We start from the raw sequence: 19387 nt of genomic DNA on the forward strand, positions 1-19387 counted from the left end.
TTTTTAAAAAATATATATTTTAAACAAAAAATTTATTCCTGCTTTGACGAATCTGAATTTTCAGCCATTAATCCAGTCTTCAGTGTCACATGATATGCTGAAATTTTTTAGAGAGTTCAAAATAACAGAATTTATTTAAAATAGAAATCTTTTGTAGCATCATAAATGTCTTTGTCACTTTTGATCAATTGAATGCATTCTTGTTGAATACAAATTTTAATTTCTTTTAAAACAACCTTACATTTTTTAATGGTAGTGTATACAGTACGTACTAATACACATTTACAACTGTAGCAGTATTCAAAATGACTAAATGAAAATCAACATTATTAAAACAAAGTTATATGTAAAATACCTGTGCAAGTTTGATCTCAGTGTATTTAAAGTTGCTACAGCAGTCTCTGATGAGGTGGTATGTTAGCACCTGAGCATTTCTAAATGATCCAATGCCATTTAACGCTCACAATGTGTGCAAGATCATTATATCAAGAGATCAACTATATACGATAAACATATGTATAAGGCCTATATAGATGAAGAAAAATAGTCCTAAAAAAAAAATAAAAATCTAGCTTGTGATTTCCAAAAGTTCTCAAGAACAATATACATGTTGCAATACATGTATATGTCATTGTCCTTGCACACAAGGTATCACAAAGCTCAGGATGTTTAAGCATCATAGCAAAAGTAAATCTGATTCTGATCTGAATCTGATTCTGAAAACTAATTACAGCTCAAGTTTTGTTATGAAGAGGAATGGACCATCTTGCAGTCTGAGCCCATCGCGCATAAAAGTAATATTCACTAGGTGCATGACCGAGCCTTTCAGTCAGGCTTTTATTGCATGGATGATAATCGATATGATTAGAGTTGATCTAATCCCTAAACCTTTCTTATGCATTGTTTGCTTTCATCTGAGTTCAAGGACAGGAAGAAGAGCTGTCGAATTCAAGTGAACCATTCTCAAGTGATCCATATCCATTCATCTTTTTCAGTTTGAGCTGGTCTGGGTGAGTGAGGGCCTGGCTCTCTTCCACAGCCTCTTTAGTAGCAAACATCTGACTAATCTCTACAAACGTCTTATTTTTAGTTTCAGGAATAACAAAGTATACGTAGATGGCCACTGCCAGACACACGGAACAGAACACCAGATAGCAGTAGGACCCAGCAGACATCTGTAGCAGAGAAATAGGATGGAATGCAAACTAAGTTATTCCTTTTTAAAGCAGCTGAATTAAATGAAGATGATTGAATTTCACACTGATTGACTTTGACAAATGTTTTCAATGCACAAGGTGACCTCAATCCTGGAAAACCCTTTTCTGATTATACACTGTGTACCCTTAGCTTCAACTGCGCTATATAAATACGATACCTGAAGGAACGGAAAGATGAAGCCGATGGTGAAGTTTGACATCCAGTTAAGAGACCCTCCCACGGTGTATGCGGCAGGACGATGGGATTGCTTGAAGAGCTCAGCGGTGATCAGGAACGGAACACCCGCTAAAACAGACACATCCGTATTAATGGTATATCATGACAGCATGTTTATTTTTCATGTTTAATAACCGAACTTCATGTCAGAGAAAAAGTACTGTGAAACCTAGAACTGTCATATTTTTTTAGCCTAATATAATGCATAAAAGCATAATATTATGAATGCACTTTTATGCACATGCATGTACGCTCTGCTCTACTGTAGTGCAACAGTTCTTGGAGGGAGGATAATAAACTAGCTTTATGAAGAGCTCGTTATCTCAATATGCAGGAAGCAGAGATTGTTCCACTGCTTAAGTTCTAATCCCTTTTGGTTACAAGTGAAAAATAAGGAGGCACAAGGTGTTATTTCAAATGTAATGAATTCAGGAACAAGCCAAGCGATGGCTTCATTATTTGTGCGTGATAATTGCAGCAGGAGGCATGCTGCAGTTAAATTGATAAGGAACTCTGCTTGTAATTCATTGTTCATGCAAGATTTTGTCTTAAAAAGCCATATTCATCATTGTTTATGAACAATGAGCCATAAAAAATCCTAATTAAAGACGTAATTACACCGATTGAGACTGGGGCCTGAGAATGAATTATAGATTTTGGAGTTGGGTTGGATAATGCATCAACTCAGTAAAGCACTTCTAGTCTCATTCATCACTGTAGCAGAGCTACTCCTCTCTGTTCTTATTGTGCGCATAAACTATGATTCTCATGCTCATTCAGCACTAATAGAGGGAAGTACACACTTTCATACTTTGATCTTCGAAACTCTTTAAAATGCCAATATCTTCTCAACAGTACAATTTATCATCACTATATCAGTTTAATTTAATTCGGTCTAGATTTCTAAGATACGTGTACACTATTATCTGTTCTGTCTAACAATAATCAAATATTTTTAAATGAAAAAATGTGATTCATGATCACACATTTTTGTGTAAACTAAGAAACTCAATAAATCTGTATTGGAACAATGTATCTTCTGATTATGTGTGCTTACAGAAAAGTATATTTTCATTTTTTATGTAACATCTAAGTTAGTATTTTTTTTTATAATTTCAATCTAATTTTTTAAAAAAGTTATGAAAAATATGTACAATACAATGTAAAAAAATCTCTTAATGGATTAATAATGCTAGATAGCATTAATCCTAGTGAATTTGGTTGAACAATGTTTATTAAATACTTAATGTTTATTGAAATACATAAATAACAAGTATAATATATATACACTAACAAGCATACATAAATAACAATAAATAATAAATATAACAAAAACAAATACATATGAAACTACTTATTTCTCAAAGTTCGAAAGTCGTTAAACTATTCTGAACAGATAATATGTAAACATATGGAAAATATGGACAAAATATAATCTCTTTGTAAAATGAATATACTGTATATGACAACACCATCTAATTCTCAAACATATATTGAGGTCTAAGCTCTTGCTTTTCAAAATTCTTCCCCCAGGTGTCGCTATTTCACTATTTGAAGACGTCATCTGGGAATTCAGGGTCAAAGAGCAGGCAACTACTCATCCAATTGAAGCAGTGCTTTACTGAATAGGTCTGAGCATAACTTAAGGTGATGTAGCCATGCAGAAGATTACTTTAGATGTAGATTAAAAGAAGAAAGGGTGAGAGACACAAAAAAGCTCACCTGGTCCAATACAGAACCCAGCGATTATACCCACCACACACCCCACACTCACATATTTCATGAAAGGCACATGTATCTGAAAATATGATAATAGGAAATGTTGATTAAATGATGTAAAGATAATAAAAGTGTTATAAACCAATCACGTGCAAAATAACGACACTCTAGCTTGCCCAAATATTTGCTAAGAGTTATTTCAAAGGGCAGTGCAATTTAAATTTAATTCAGGATAGATTTAAGTATTTTTCACTTTGATTATGTTTTACTTACTTGAAGAATGAGAGACAGTGTTATCCCAGCACAACAAATTCCCATGACACCAAAACCTCCAATTATCAATGGCCTTCGCCCAAGACGCTCAATGGTGAAACACTGAAGGAAAAACAAGAGATGTAATGTGGATGTTCACAATAGGCACTTCCTTTTAGTCTTGATCAGATTAATCAGTAACTGCTGTCTTGAAAGGATGGCTTTTGGTGATTTTTTGAAAGCAAATGTTGTAAAAGCATAAAGTGGAACCCTGTTTTTTCATTAAATGCTGCTAAAATTGAGCGCTAAAGCTGTGCACTGTTGACTTAAAGGCGGGTGAAGCTGACATAAGAATGAATAGCTGTAATTTTATAACCAATCTCTAGCGTTCCTCTTGTGTGCCATTCGCCTCCCGAGTGAAGGCCAATTGACACTGACAGCAATGAGTTCTTCTGACTAACAGTGTGCCTCTTTCTCTCCGGTTGCTGCTGGTTCATCACTAAATCCTGGCTAAGCGACGCAACTGGGAGAGAGCAAGAGGACTGTATCTGGCCTTCATTACAGCTCTGAGATGTGACCCAAGGAAGGAGGCGGCAAAAACAAGACACATCACTCACTCTAACGCTCATCTTATACAGTGTTTTTTTATGAGTGTCAAAGCAGAAAAATACACAACGTGAGCTGAGAAAGATTGAGGGCAAAGCTAAATGAAAATGATTGAGATATGAAAAGATGTTCTTTCTCAAATGTAGCAACTCTAGTGTAGTAATAGACCAAGTGATGTCTAATAAACTATTTTGCGTCACTATATAACCTTGTCAGATAGTCTTTTTCCACTATCAATAATTGAAACAGACAATTTTCACATTCGACTCTGTGAACGAATCGGTAGATTATGAAAACTCACCCCTATGGGGCCTTCAACAATCTCTATAGCTTCAGTTCCTACAGTGGTGTACTATATCTAATCATTCTTAAAACAAAATAAATGTACACGAGAAGCAAAATCATACAAGATATTTAGGGATTGTTGTATGATATATGATTGATATAAGAATATACTGATTTAAGTTTTTTTTATGTTTATGTAATATGCTATGTTTATGAAAACTCACCCCTATGAGGCCTGCAATGATCTCTATAGCTCCAGTTCCTACAGTGGTGTACTGGATCTCAGGGGCTGGGATTCCAGCGTTCTCAAAGATGTCGTTGGTGTAAAACCAGATCTGGGGAGAACATGAGAAGGTAAGTGGAAGGATAGTGATTTTGGCTTGTACAGGTGGCATATCGTGACTGCGAGCGGTTACGGCATACAACACTTTAGATTCAATTTGAGAGCTGGAGGGCTGTGTGTGAGGTTAGGCAGGGGGGTAATCAGAGAGAACACAGACGGTTTGAGAGCTGCTGGGACTGCAGAGGACACTCACGGCCTGCCTCTCTCCTGCTGCTCATGCTGAAGTCAGCCAAGACTCACCACCTGTCAGCCCCATTTACACTGAATACACACACAGACGCTCACAGGGTCACCTGCCACCTAAGGGCCCTACAGTCAATGTCATTTAATATTCAAATTTGATGTTCAAACCCCATAGGGCAAACCTGGATAGTCCTACTTGGATTTGACATCAGCAGTTCAAGAATATGTTTTGGGGACTTAAAGTTACTATGAATTTGCAAAAGAGGCTCAGAGAGTTTTTAAGTACAGTAGTTAAAAAGACAATACTGATATTTCAGCTTTGCAGCCATATGAAACTGTAAGGATATGCTGTTCTGTTGTCCAGCAAGCAATTTTTATTTATTTATTTATTTCATAATAACCTCTGTAAAGGCCAGGCTAACTGAATAATGCAAGTCACACACATTATCATGGTCAGTGGAATGAATGTCAATGTCAGTAAATTAATTAAATTGATGAATCGCCACTGGGATTATAGCTTTTATTTATAGCCTTTGTGAGGTTTTAAAATTAGATGAGATGAACACATGGCAGAAATAGAAATTGCGATGGAATGTGCAGACTTTTTTTCAGCATTTTTTCTACTGATTTTGGGAGATAATCTGTGGAATTCTGCAGAATCTGATGCGTTAAACAAAAAGCAAGGAGTGAGGAATATGTATAACTTTTCGAATGAGTTCTGGGCTCACGGATTCTGTGTGGGCCTGGTAATGAGCTCTCTATTGGTCATTATCCTCATTATTACATGAACAATTAATCTGCCACCAACAACATTTCAGGGCAATAATACAATTAAAAGACATTTTTAAAGAAAACAATTAAAACTAATAATTCTATAGCATGTCACACTGGTAAAACCTTTAAATGTGATGCTAGAAAGCTTTGCACAGTTCCTTTGGGAGAAGATCTTTAACAGCACATAGTGTTTTTGCTGAGATGCATCAGAATTCCTATTCATAACCCCGATTCTGGTCATAATACAGATGCCATAAAAGAACAATACAGAGGCAACTTTAAAGGGACGGTGTCAGCTGACAGGTGTCAACTTCAAAACTATACCATCAAACTACTACTAAGAAAAAGAAAAGCTATCCTTTTCTGGAATCACAAGCTAATAGTTAAATTGTTAGATCTGATTTAAAGGGGAACGTTTATATATCAAAAAAGATCTGCCAAATCACCATAATCACCCTTTTAACGATGTAACAATTAAAAAATACATCTAATTTGCTTGAATAATAGCTTATATTTATTGCTGTAGCAGAGTAGTGCAATTTAGATTCCATAAACATTTCATGAATTTTTTTTTTTTAATTTGTTAAGCTCTGATGGATAAAGAGTGAGGTTTATGTCAGCGCTGTCCTCTTAATCATCTGAATAATTAATCTGCAGTTAAGTATTTTAAATGAAGTATTCTGATGAATAAAGAAATGAGGGCTCTTTAGCCACTTTAAATTCTGGCCCATAGCAAATGCTCTGCTGCACAGGTTGAACTCACTTTAGAGGCTGTTTTGGATCCGTGTGAATGGGGATTGTTTTGACAATGGTGTGATCTGTACGTGGAAAACTCAAAATAAAAACTTCTCCATTTTAAGCATATCATTGTGGTGTAAACGTACCCTTAGTTTCCTGCTTTTTATTTGATGTTGGAAGAAATTTTGTGAGGCTTTAGAGCAGGGGTGGGGAACCTTTTTCCTATCAAGGGCCATTTACAATTTTTTAACATTCTTTAAGGGCCATTGTAATGAGCAGGGGCGTTTCTAGGTTTTAAAAACATCAGGAGCTGAGCCCGAAACATCAGGGGCTGGGGGTGGGTAACAAGATAACATGATTCGATACAGAGAATAATGTATATTTTAGGCCTATATGCAGGGGGGCAGACTGGTTAAAAAATTCAGTCCTGGCACTGTAGCCACACCAGCCCACTTTACCTCACAGACAAATTACCTCGCATTCAAATGTGAGGTAGTTAGGGGGGTTCGGGGGCATGCTCCCCCTAGAAAATTTTGATTTCTCTGACCTACATATGTGCATTTTAAGGTGTTTGAAGGCCAACATTTTTTGATAACAATAGCTTTAAAAGCATATCAGTGGGCAGTAGCATAAATTATTTGTCAAGATAACAGATTCTTAAACATGAGAATGAGGATAAATGTTGAAATGAATGATCCACACTAGAAAATGGAAATGCAAAATGTTTCTGCTTATTGTTGACAATACACAATCACATATTCCAAACAGGAATGGCCTTAAATGAGAAATCTTTCAAGGATTATTTTGCATAGATGTAAACTTTTTAGCATTAAAGATTGGTTTCAGCAACTTGTTTCTTTCTTGAGTTAATCAATGTTTTTGGCACTATTAAATCAGTTCAATTAAATTTCAATTGTTCACTCATAAAGACAGTCACTTCTCACCACCTACTGGCTTAATGATGCAAGTTGTGCAAACACAGACAAGCGGAGTGATACAAACTGTGAAAAGGCTGATGCTAGTGAAATATTCCAACACATTCAGGACCTTATATATATATATAGGCTACATATCAGAGTTAAATAGGAATACATTGGAATAATGTTAATCAAGCAGACTAAATCACACGACTGCGCAATATTTAAGCTCATTATACAATGGAAATAATACAGATCTAGACAAATTGGGTTGCAGTTAAAATAATTTTTTTAGTCGGCCACACATTCTACTTGCTGTCGGCCACTCATTCCACTTTTAGTCGGCCACTCATTCCACTTTAATACGCAAATGACAAAACGAAAGTAAAAGCAGCAGCCCCTCGTGGACGACTACCAGACACACGCACATGCAACACACACACGCAACACACGCACACACAGTAAAGTCCATGCATGGTCCTCCGCTGTCTTCGTTCCGATCCTTTTATGCGCCCCGAAGCTCATCCGTGAGAAACTTGAAACCGGTGCGGCGCGCAGGTGACTCATTAACTCTCGCGCTACTGGCCACGCCCTGCTTCCACGGCTCGTGGACTCGTGCTGCTTGCCACTTTGCCTATTTTGTGTTTTCTATCACAGGGAAAGTAATTGCTGAGATTTTTGTTTCTGAAGTTTTTTTGTTGTTTTTTTGGGAGGAATTGACTCGCGGGCCGCATCAAACCGGACGTTCCCCACCCCTGCTTTAGAGGCTAAATACTCGCCATACCCAGATCCCATCACTGTTCGCTGTGTTCATATCATCACCTTTCTATTATAGGGAAGGAGCAGGTACAACAAGCAATCTCAAAACATGCAGTGTAGTCAGCTCTACATTTAAACCAGCACGTTAACCTTACCGCATCAATGCCAGACAGCTGCATACCGATGTTGATGACCACAACAGACAGGACCTGCCAGCGAACTGTTTGGTCCAGTAGTAGCTGCCAGACAGACACGGTTTCAACTGAAGAGAGAGAGCGTTGCTCCTCCTGCATCTCCTCTATCTCTGCTTGGATGTTGCATTTGGTTCTGTACCATTTCAAGGCTGTACCAACAAAGAGAACACAAGATATTGGTTTAATCTTTATTATATCAAAGATTTAACATGAGGTGCCTTTTTTGTCACTGTACAATATCCCAGTCATGCCATTCCCACCACATACCCAACTTAAGCATGACCCATGAACAAAATAAAACAAATAATATATACACTGTTATACTCATCTCATGGCAACAATCACCCTCCTACGTGTCAATGAAAGAATGTGTGACTATACTGCAAAATAATAATTTCTTAATCAGAATTTTGTCTTATTTTCCAGTAAAAATATCTCATCACCCTTAAAACAAAATAAATTAACTCAAGATATTAAGACTATCAGAACATGTTGATTTAAATTTATTTTATCCCATTGTTTGTTCTTTTTTAAGCAAAAAATAAAAAAATATTTATAATGATAATATATATTAATGATATATATAAAAATATGGTAACACTTTATTTTACAGTGTCCTTACAATAGTAATAACAGTAAATTATGCATAATTACATGCAACTAACCCTCAACCAAATCCTAATCCTACCCGAACCCTATAGTAAGTACATGTAGTTGCTTGATATTACTCAGTACTTAAATATATAATTACACTGTAACAATGACATCTTAAAATAAAGTGTAACCAAATATATATAATGAATATATTTTCAATATACTTTGTTAGATTTATGCTTTAAAAATGCCAGCGTAGTAAGAAAAATAAACTTAGTTCAAAATCAAGACAAAAATACTGATTAATAAGTTGATCTATAGCATATAATGTATTATTTTTTTTAATTCATGTTAGATTTGATGGCTGAATAGGATTACACCATCAATAGAGAGATTCATCTTTTGAAATATACCTAAATGCCTCAAATTCTTACTCAAGATCATTTCTCTCACCAGTGATAGTGGCATGAACATTGTGCTTCTCAATCAACAGGTAGCGTGGACTTTCTGGAAACCACGGTAACAACATCAGCTGGATAAAGGTAGGGACAACCACAAGAGAGAGAAACAGTGGCCAGTGCTCCTCCTGTCAAGAAAAAAAAGCACAAATTAAAACAGAATGCTGAACTCTATTTCATAACTTTTATGAAAATGTAACTGTATGATGTTAAATAGATTATAGAAGTTAAGTATGCTGTTGCACCTTCCCCAAAAGTTCATGCAGGCCCAAGATTTGAGCTGAGAAAACCCCAGCACAAATGAAAATGCTGGGCATGAGCCCCAGGAAGCCTCTCAGGTTTTTGGGAGCGATCTCTCCAAGGTACATGGGCACCACGCTAAGAGAGATACCTGGAAGATGGAGATGAGGAAAGCATATCAGAGTCCATTCATGTCTTATTTTGCTATACATGCTTTTTTTTCAGTTGGGACATACCTGAATGTATTCCTGTGACAAAACGACCAAAGATGACCATTTCGGGCGAGCTGCAGATCCTGCTGAATCCCATGAAAGATGCTGCTATGAACACCAGTACAGTGGAGTTTACCACTGTTCCTTTCCTGCAAAAGCAAACCTTGTGAAGTCCTGCTCTGGCACTGCTCATTAAGCTAGGACAGTCATGCTTGATATCCGGACACCTGGGAGTTTAACTATCAAAACCAGATAACTGATGTTCCATGACAGTGCTGCTGGGTGAAATAGCTGCATTTCTTGATTAGTTCTATCAAGTTGTAAACTTTCCCCCTGATTTACAGACGGCTGCACCGTGTTCTGCGTTATGATCACCTTACTGCTATAAAACATTTTGCTGGACTGAAATTGATTAGAACAATAAATAGGATCATGAATCATCGTCTTTCATTTGCATTTAAATGTCTGCAGTCAAATCTTGTGGCGCCACTCATAGACACTCAGAACAGACTAGACAGGAGGACTTCCAGACTCCTTGGAGAGCACGAAATAGAAGTGTAAGCTATGGCTAACATAGCGCACATAGTTAGAAACTGGTTAATTAAACAGTTTAGTCACTATACAATAATACTGCATGCTGCCACAGATATAAAAATTCTGTCTGTGGCCATAAAAAAAATCCGGTCATTATTTACTCATCCTGATTTTGTTCCAAACATATCTGACTGGGGGGCTGGATCTGAATAATGTACTAGTAGCTCATTTCCATACAATTACAAAGAATGCAGACAGAAGCATTCAAGCTTCAAAAAGGACAGAAAGCATCATAAAGTACCATAAAAGTGGTCCCAAGACAGAGCTATTGTTTGACATCAGAAGACTTGGAATATAAATCACATGGACAACTTTTATGATACTTTCATTGTGCTTTTGTCTTGTTTTTTAAGCTCTATATTCTCCATTCACTGTAATTGCATTGAAAATCGACCAGTGTGTTGTTCAAAATTAGTGTTCCATGGAATAAGTCAGTCATTCAACAACATTTTGAGTAAATGATGATAGCATTTTTATTTTTGGTTGAACTAATCAGGAACAAAGATGTCCGGAGCCTAGTGGACTGAACAAAATGTCTGCTCTTTTCCAGAGTACAAACAAGGCCATTTACAAGGCAAAGGCAAAGTCATTCAGTGCTGTCAGAGAGGTCAGGTGGGGTGACAGATGAGAAAGAATATACCTCGGTGGCCTTGACACTCAGAGGAATTTCTGGTAGAGAGACCAGTGACCACACTATGCCAGATGTTATGGGTCTCCTCCTGACTTACCTTCCAAATTTGGTGACCAGCGTGCCCACCATCAAAGAGCCGACCAGGCCTCCAATCGCAAACACAGAAACGGTGAGAGAATACATGAGCGTCAGGGCCTCCTCGTTTAGTCCAGTTCCATTACGACTTACCACTGTACGGTTATAGAAGTCTTTAATGTACTGTGAGAGACAGGGAAATGGAGAGATAGAGAGAAACAGAGAAATTAAAGTAAATATTTCACAAAAAAATCCTGTTAGCATTTACTCTTCACCATACTGTTGAAAAACTGTTGGGCATCCTTTTCAGTGGAATTTTTGAAGACTATTTTGTTTTTTACCTTGTATTGTAAGTTAAAAGGATTTTAACACTACAAAATAAAAAATAAAAATAACTATAAAAGTTTCATAATAGTAGTCCATATGCCCCGTGAGAAGAACTTCATCGCCTGAAGAAAATTCATGTACAGAGATGCATCATGACCAGCCATTCCAAATTTCAACAACTTTTCATATTTCAAGCTTCTGTTCAGTGAGACACACCTATCTACATGGACTTACAAGCCTCTGTTTTGTAAAAAGCTCTTCTCTCTCTTTTTCATTCTATGTCACTCACTCACTTTTCTGCACACAAGCCTACTTTAAGGTCACAGTCTAATTTAATTACAGTTTATGTACCTTTTCTTTTCCCATTCCAAATGAACTCAAGCTTGGACACTGCAGTACCATTTAATAGACTTTTGAGGACACCAGTATTTACATTTTTCTCAACTGAACTAAAACTGAGTTTAAAAAAAGATCTAGATTACCGATAACATTGATTGAGCTTCTGCTTCAAAAATAGGCTAAATAAATAAATAAAAATAAATAACCATTTCAGCAGTAATTTTTGTATTTCTGTTTGAATCCTCTTCATTAGCATGTGATGTTCCAAGAAAAACAGCACAAAACAAAGCAACTTAAATAGGGTATATAACAGCCAGTCAGGAGACCAGACAGGAAAATTTAAATATTTTCATCATTAACAGGCTAATGGGGCAGGGCAAATAGGTCCCTACTTATATACATGAAGAGCTGCTAGAGGCAACCACTGCAGAACAAAATGCCTGACAAGCCAAGATGAACAAATAACATCTAACTGAGTCATCTATAAAATATTAAAATAAGGCATCAACACTTTGTTTCTTCAAGTTTATGGAGAAAGCCTAAAGAGATTATATATATACACACACTTATATTATATATTAAATATACAGTTATATTAATACTTATATTATCCCACAACTCCTTCAATTTAATTTTACACACTACAACAAAAATGTCTAGAATGCATAGAATTGTGTTAAATCAACATTCTCTGAGATCTTGCGTAAGTAGAGACTCTGTTCAGGCCACTTTGTTTATTCTAACATGACATGCATCTCTCTACGGGAAGACACTTTTTTGTGATGAATGGAAATGTATCGGTTATGTTGTCTACTTATTATCTTTTTTTGATGAGCAGTTTTTCAACTGCTCAAGTTTTTCAATCAAGGTATTGAGTATGTAAATGAGCTCTTACCCCAGCAGGAGAGTTGACCACAGCTAAGTTGTATCCATAGAGCATTGAGCTACCAAAGGAGGTCAGGAAAGCCACTGCCAGCAGAGATGAGGTAAGATGCTATTAAAAAGAAAAGAGCAAATATGTATGGACCATGAGCTGCAATTTTCCTCCATTTTTCCTTAAAGCAGCAAACTATCTCTGTTGTTTCTTTAGTTTTTCTTTTTAAAAAAAGCTTCGAAAGAAACTATGAGCACATGAAGACCTGATGATATAGAATCACATTCAGAAGTAATCTCAGACATTCTTAGTGTGCTTTGGAAGAACTAAATCAGAAATGAAACAATTATTGACTTTTCTTTAAATTCAGATACATATTGCTAATTACATAACAGGCTTACATTAAATGCATGTGGCACACATGTTTAGTTTTATAAACAAATATATTTAAGTTTAAAAACATTATATTCTATTCTATTGATCTTAAAGGTATAGCGGAGGATCTTTCCAAATTTTAGATAAGACCCGCCCTCTCCACTTTTTGAAAAGTTTGATTGATTCACCAGAATGATTGACAATTAGGAGGACCAATAGTTTACACTACCCGAAGTAAAACATCCTCCGCTATACCTTTAAAATGTTGGAGCATAGTTTAGGTCAGATGAGGAGAGAATAGCTTTCTCATAGTGTGACTTCAGTGGTCGTTACACTTCAGATCATGAGTGGAAAACTTAATTTGTTCACTAAGTGGTCAGATGCAGTTGCTTATGTATAGTCCTACATGTGAGGGAAGTTGTTGAGAAAATGTCTTGTGACATTAACTTAATGGCTTTTCTTTGTTCTACACACCATTTCTTACAAAAGACAAATGTGACACATTGATTACATTAAATATTATTAATATTACAATACATTTTAAAAACTATTAACGTTATTACAAAACCTTAATCAACCAAACTTCAACAACCTACTAAAATAAACTTTAATAAAGTATTCTGCTATTTGAGGCATATATGACAATCAGAATACGTTTTAAAAGGATGATAAGACAACTAGAACGAAAACAAATAAGTTAGGAGAGGTTACAAAACATAGGCCTACTCATATTTATAACAAAATAACACAATTTAAAGTAATAAAATAGTCTACTTACCGACGTTATTTTGCCTGGACTCGTAATTAACACTTCTTCGGCCATTTTAAAGTTGTTTATAGGCTACAAGACTTCTTGTGATAAACCGTGTGAGTTAAGTTTAGTTAGTTACTACTGGCCGTCTTTTAGGGCTACCGGCTTCTCCACCGACTTCATCTTTCGAAATGAAGGTGTGGTCATAGCGGACATGAGGGTGTGGTCACACTGGATTGACAGCCAAAACATCGTATGATTGACAGCGAGGAGGCCGCTCATCTCATCAGTCCTGTCCTGCACGCGCGCTTCCCGCGCTGCACTTCCGACCTGAAGGCGCGAGTCTCTTAACAAGGCCAAGCTTGTACAATCACATGACAGTCAGCAACGTGATTCCTGCTGAAATCAATTAGCTAAGTGAATTTACAAGGTCTGCGCTCACTAGAATGATGGAACTACGGAGAATCATATAGTAAGTAATCCAGAAAGACAGCACGGGGAGCAACAAGGCGATATTCATAAACGGTTTGGTGTATCAATCGATTTAGAATAGATGAGTAGGCTACATAAGCGTTATTGAATGCCACTAGTGTCAATTCAGTAAACTCAATGAGGAGATAGTAAAAAAATAATAATAAAAAAAATAATATATATATATATATATATATATATATATATATATAATATATATATATATATATATATATATATATATATATATATATATATATATAATATAAAAATGTTAAAGTTGGCATGAAATGAAAATTCACCTAACGTTATCTTTTTTCTAAAAAAACATGTTATAGATATTGAACAATTCATTTGTGCATATGTTTTAGCATGTTTTTTTCTCTCTTTTTTGGGGGAGTAATGTTCAAGCAAAATGTCATTATTGGGCCTTCCAGTGAAAATGACCGCTGAACACTTGCGCTCGCGTTCATCCGCATCCATTTTGAATACAACGGCCACATTTCAAAATTCAATCAACAACCGATACATAGAAGTCCCCGCTTTACATTTTTATTTTTCAATTATGTGTTGGGTGGGTGTACAACAATACAGAGCAAAAGATCTGTCACTATTGCCATTTCATAGCGACTTTAAGTCCTGTCCTATATCTTTTGTTGTTAAATATGCTTATGCGTTGTGATTCTTGTGAATGACATTGACAATTAATGTTGACTTTAACTCTGAGGTGAAATAAAGTAGTGGTGACAGTGTAAGATGGCTCTCTTTGATTACAGCTACTTCCTGAATGTTTTACATTAGAAAGATGTGTTGTCTAGTCTATTTACAAAAAAGTATATCTTATAGCCTAGTGTGAATGTGTATGAATGAAATTCAGATGTACATTCATTTTGTCAGGTGTGACTTCACTTCCATTTACATATTCTCTTCCGTGGCCTTATGGGATAGTAAAGTTTCCAGTGGATGCGCGCTAATCTCACCAGAAGTTAATCTGGAAACTTTTTGCCTACACTTTTATGAATACTATGAATTCGGACATGCTCCTTGGCTCACATACTGTTCCTCGTCTCTTAGCCTATGTGTTTATTTATAATTAGTTTGAATAGATTCAAACAAAGTTATATGTAGAGTTTGAGTCACAAGTTAACACTGATATGATTATTATTAGTTCAAGTGTGATGATGAAGATGACACGTTTTGATGCATGAAACTCAGAAAGTTCCAGAGATCTTTGTCACTGGCCTGTGTCTGCCTCCGGGCCTACAGGATCTGACTGATCTGTCATAAGACTCATATCAACAACCTCATGCTGCTTTGCGAAAATCAAGTTTTAAAACTCCGTACATAGTCTTAGGGGCAACCCAAATAGGAAGATATATAAACTTGAAATGTAATATGTAAATGTTCTGTTGTTTATGAATATGAACTGCTAGCTTGGTTGCAGGTTCTGTTTAGTGTTTGCTTGGACCAGGGTCTGCTATCAGCAATAATTTTGGTGTTTGAGAGATGACAGGTTTGCTGTTTTTGTGATGTCTCCAGACTCCCCACTATTGCATTGCTTGTATTTTGTTTTCTTATTCATCCAGTATAATTCAGGAGAAGTGAAATCTTTTAATTCACGTTGCATTATAGTCAGCATAAAATGTAAACGTACTATTTCAGTACTGAACACTACAGTGATGAGTGTAACATGATGAATTATAATTTTGGACAATCAGGCTGAATCCACAAGGATCTGTTCCTGATTTTTTTATATTTGTTTTGTTATTATTATTTAATTAAAATTAGAGCTGCACAATAGGCTATATTGCAATTATTGAATTATCACAAATACATACAAAGATATGCATATCACAATGGCTTGTGATAACTGAATGGTTTTAATTCTTCAAAAAGTTTCATAAAGTCAACATTTTAGGTTGACGCAGATAGTAGAGAATAGACTGGACACATGACTGTTACATACGTGTGAAATGCATAATGTTAAAAAGAGAGTTAAGGGCAATAAGCCATGGAAAAGAACACAATGCCGTACTCGCACGCACCTCTCAGACAGTGTGCAATCCCGAATTCAGTTCTGTTCTGCTGCTTACATACATAGCCAAATACATATTGTCAAAATGCCCGTCTTGGTGAGTATTCATGTAAACAGTTCGTTATGTCTTAAGTGAATGTAAACGGTTAAGAAAGAAAACGCACATGTGACAGTATATTGGATCCTTGTTTTAGCTCTGCAAGTGACGGCAGCCTAATGAACCTGCTGCTGTCTGTCATTAATGTTAATCAAACAACAACTTTGGAGTTTTCCCCTCTTTTCCACCTCACTTTTAAATCGCTTATCAATGCCCGTGCGGCTGTGCAAATGATATTTTTGCTTTCAGATTAGCAGCGATTCAGGGGTGACAATTGCTTGAATGGTGGCTTCATTATTATTCTTAATAAAAGGCACAACAACAAAACAGTACAATGACAAAATTGGTTTTATTAAACAGAACTTTAATTGGGTAGGCCTAGTTGACAAATGACCAAGAAAAAGTACTTTTTTTAGAAAACATAACTTTTTAAGAAAAAATACATATATTTATGGAGTATGAAAACTGCAGTTTCAGAAAATAGTAGTGGTCACTCATTTTGCCAATGAATTCACATATTTTTTTTCACGTTTTCACTCAACAGTACTGTAAATGTGTCCTATGGTGTGACATTTAAAAAGTACTAAGAAATTATATTAAATAACAAAAAAATACTTGAGACAGAATTGTTCACATTATTAAAACGTTATTTTCTTAAAGGGATATTTATTTTACATGAAAGTACTAATTAGAATCATTTTCACCATGGATAGATGAACCTGATAAACTTTTCCCTACGAATGTCAATAAAACTTTTTCGCCAACCTTACAAAACTGTTTGAAATTGTACCTATCTAAGAGGAGATATTACTGTAACTCCCCTAATGCCAAACTTGACTCTTTTTTTTTTAAGATATTTTAAAATCAGTATATTTTCTGTTGTTTTATGTTTGTCACACCATAGGACAAAACGTCACACTAAAGGACAAAGATAGTCATTGCATAAAAAGAGTCAGAATATATAGTGTTTATTGTAACAATAATAAAGGAGGACATTTTTTTTTTTGTTGAAACTTTATATATTCATTTTAAAAGCTTCTTAAGGAGGTCTTGTCCTATGGTGTGACATCTGTGTCCTATGGTGTGACAGGCCAAAGTGTCACACCAAAGGACATTTCCTGTGGCATTTTCTGTCACACCAAAGGACATTTGAGCTTTTGTGGCAGTTAATAACCATGCTAATACTAGCTGAACTGTTATTAGCAATTGGCATGATATATTTGCATAATATTACATAGTCCTGCTGTTAAAAATACAAATTTGAATTTAAAAATTAAATTTAGGAGTGTCACACTAAAGGACAAAAAAAAATTAACAACTTCAGTGGTCTGAAAACATAGTTAAATATTTGAACAATTCTGAGAGAAATACTTGCCATGTGCACTCATAGACAGTAAAAGAAATGGACACAGCGACCCCATTGGATTCAACGGAGACAAAGTGAAGCCCATTAGAAACTTTTACTTCCTGGGGGTCCAGCGTACTGCGCAGACTCAAACTGAGCTCGACGACGTAGATGTGACGTGAGCAAACCGTCTGTCTTCTAGTGGCTGTGCCAAGATCAATCTGAATCATTACCTTCCGAAACTCGCAGAGACGGAGAGCGTGAGTAGGAGCTGTCCATGATCTTGGAGCAGGAGAAACTTTTTGTAGGTGTTCTGATTAATTACTTTGTCATTTTGCCTCGACGTCCTCCCGATTGCCCGCGAGCTTCTCCTCCTGTCCATACGGTAATCTCTCTACTGTGCGACAGAGAGTCGCGTGGCTGTGACGCAATCGTTAGCCTACTTTTACAAAAACTGCTTCTACAGGGCCATAACGTAAGCTACAAGGTAATGGATCCTTTTATACATTTTCGTGTTTCTTTAGAAATAAATAATGGACAAATGGAGTCTTTAAACGCCTCAGATGTGAAGTTATTCGCTGTCAAAGTGACGCCAAAATGAATGGGAGTCAATGGGATGCTAACTGCAGGTGGGGTTCCGTTAGCCAATGGCGGCGTCCGGGGGTGCTTCAAAATAATACAAATCGCTGCACCCTTGTGTGCACTGCTCATGGGATCCATAGGGGTCTTCAGTCACATGACCTTGAATGGGGTCTTTCAACTAAATTTAGTTGTCCATGATATTGCCCAACTTAATATCAGGTTATTGCATAACACCAAAGGACATTTTTTTCTGTGACAAACTTTATTAAATTCCTACACTTTTAGAAATGTATGTATAGGAAAAGTGATGGCACTTGCACAATTATGCCATGAGTGTTCATTAAGATGTTTAAACGTTATTTTCTTTATTTATAAAAGTTAATATTTATGAAATAATGTTGTCTACCGTCGCACCATAGGACGATTTTGAGATTTGGCTCAAAGTTGTAAAAAAAAAAAAAATAACTCGGGTATTAAAACAACAAATTCATGTAAAACAAGAAAATGTTTAACCATTTATAGTATTCTAAATGATGAAAATGTGAAATAAATGATTTTTTATCTTCTGTGACGGTGAAAAGCCACGTCACGCCAACTACCCAATTAACAAAATGACAAAATTTTTATCATGGTTTTAGGGTCACAGTTTCGGTACGGTTCGGTATGTGCTATGTTAAGGGAAAAATAACTACTGTCAAATAAAAATAAAGAAGATGAGAACAAATAATCAAACTACAAGCAACAGCACAAATAAATACAGGTATCTACAGGTATCTTTTTCAGGTATCTAACAGTTGTTTTCAGGTATCTAACAGTAGTTTTCAGGTACAGAAATTAAATAAAGTAATCAAATGTAGAACAGCATTGCATATAATCTTCACTGTATTAAATAAAGATTAATCATTCAGTCAAAAGCAGTTAGTGATTTCCTTGTCTTTTGTTGTTTGATTAACATTAAAAAAAGACAGCAATATTATGCTGCTGTCACTTTAAGACTAAATGTACTGATACACATGCATTGTCTTTATCAACTGTTTACGTTCACTTAAGACATAACCTATTATGTTTGCTAGGATACCCGACAAGACAGGCATGTTGAATAGGGGTGTTGAAATTAATCGTTTATGATGCATCACGATGTGGGCATGGACGATTCTGCATTGATGCAGTAATAGACCATAAT

The 19387-nt window shown here is 36.0% G+C and overlaps 1 protein-coding gene across 1 annotated transcript; it reads right to left on the reverse strand.

The window, feature by feature from the left end:
• Nucleotides 1–737: 737 nt before the first annotated feature.
• On the reverse strand, nt 738–13761 carry slc2a15a (solute carrier family 2 member 15a). The gene is made up of 12 exons (XM_081350376.1): nt 13702–13761; nt 12570–12668; nt 11031–11191; nt 9733–9857; nt 9502–9647; nt 9252–9384; nt 8166–8353; nt 4521–4631; nt 3427–3528; nt 3157–3232; nt 1376–1503; nt 738–1175 (listed from the first exon to the last, which is right to left on the reverse strand). Exons 1-12 carry the CDS (start codon nt 13744–13746, stop codon nt 921–923), a joined length of 1569 nt encoding a protein of 522 aa, XP_081206502.1. The 5' UTR covers nt 13747–13761; the 3' UTR covers nt 738–920.
• Nucleotides 13762–19387: the final 5626 nt, after the last annotated feature.

Source organism: Scardinius erythrophthalmus, assembly GCF_964197995.2.
Source record: "Scardinius erythrophthalmus genome assembly, chromosome: 21".
NCBI classification, from domain to species: Eukaryota; Metazoa; Chordata; class Actinopteri; order Cypriniformes; family Leuciscidae; genus Scardinius; species Scardinius erythrophthalmus.

Bases quoted from the DNA above. Each gene is read 5' to 3' on its own strand.
- slc2a15a (XM_081350376.1), bottom strand. From the start codon at position 13,746: ATGGCCGAAGAAGTGTTAATTACGAGTCCAGGCAAAATAACGTCG. The intron at 9,385-9,501 runs GTGCAACAGCAT...TTTTCTTGACAG, and splicing joins TGCATGAACTTTTGGGGAAG to GAGGAGCACTGGCCACTGTT. The intron at 4,632-8,165 runs GTAAGGTTAACG...TGTTCTCCCCAG, and splicing joins AGCTGTCTGGCATTGATGCG to ATCTGGTTTTACACCAACGA.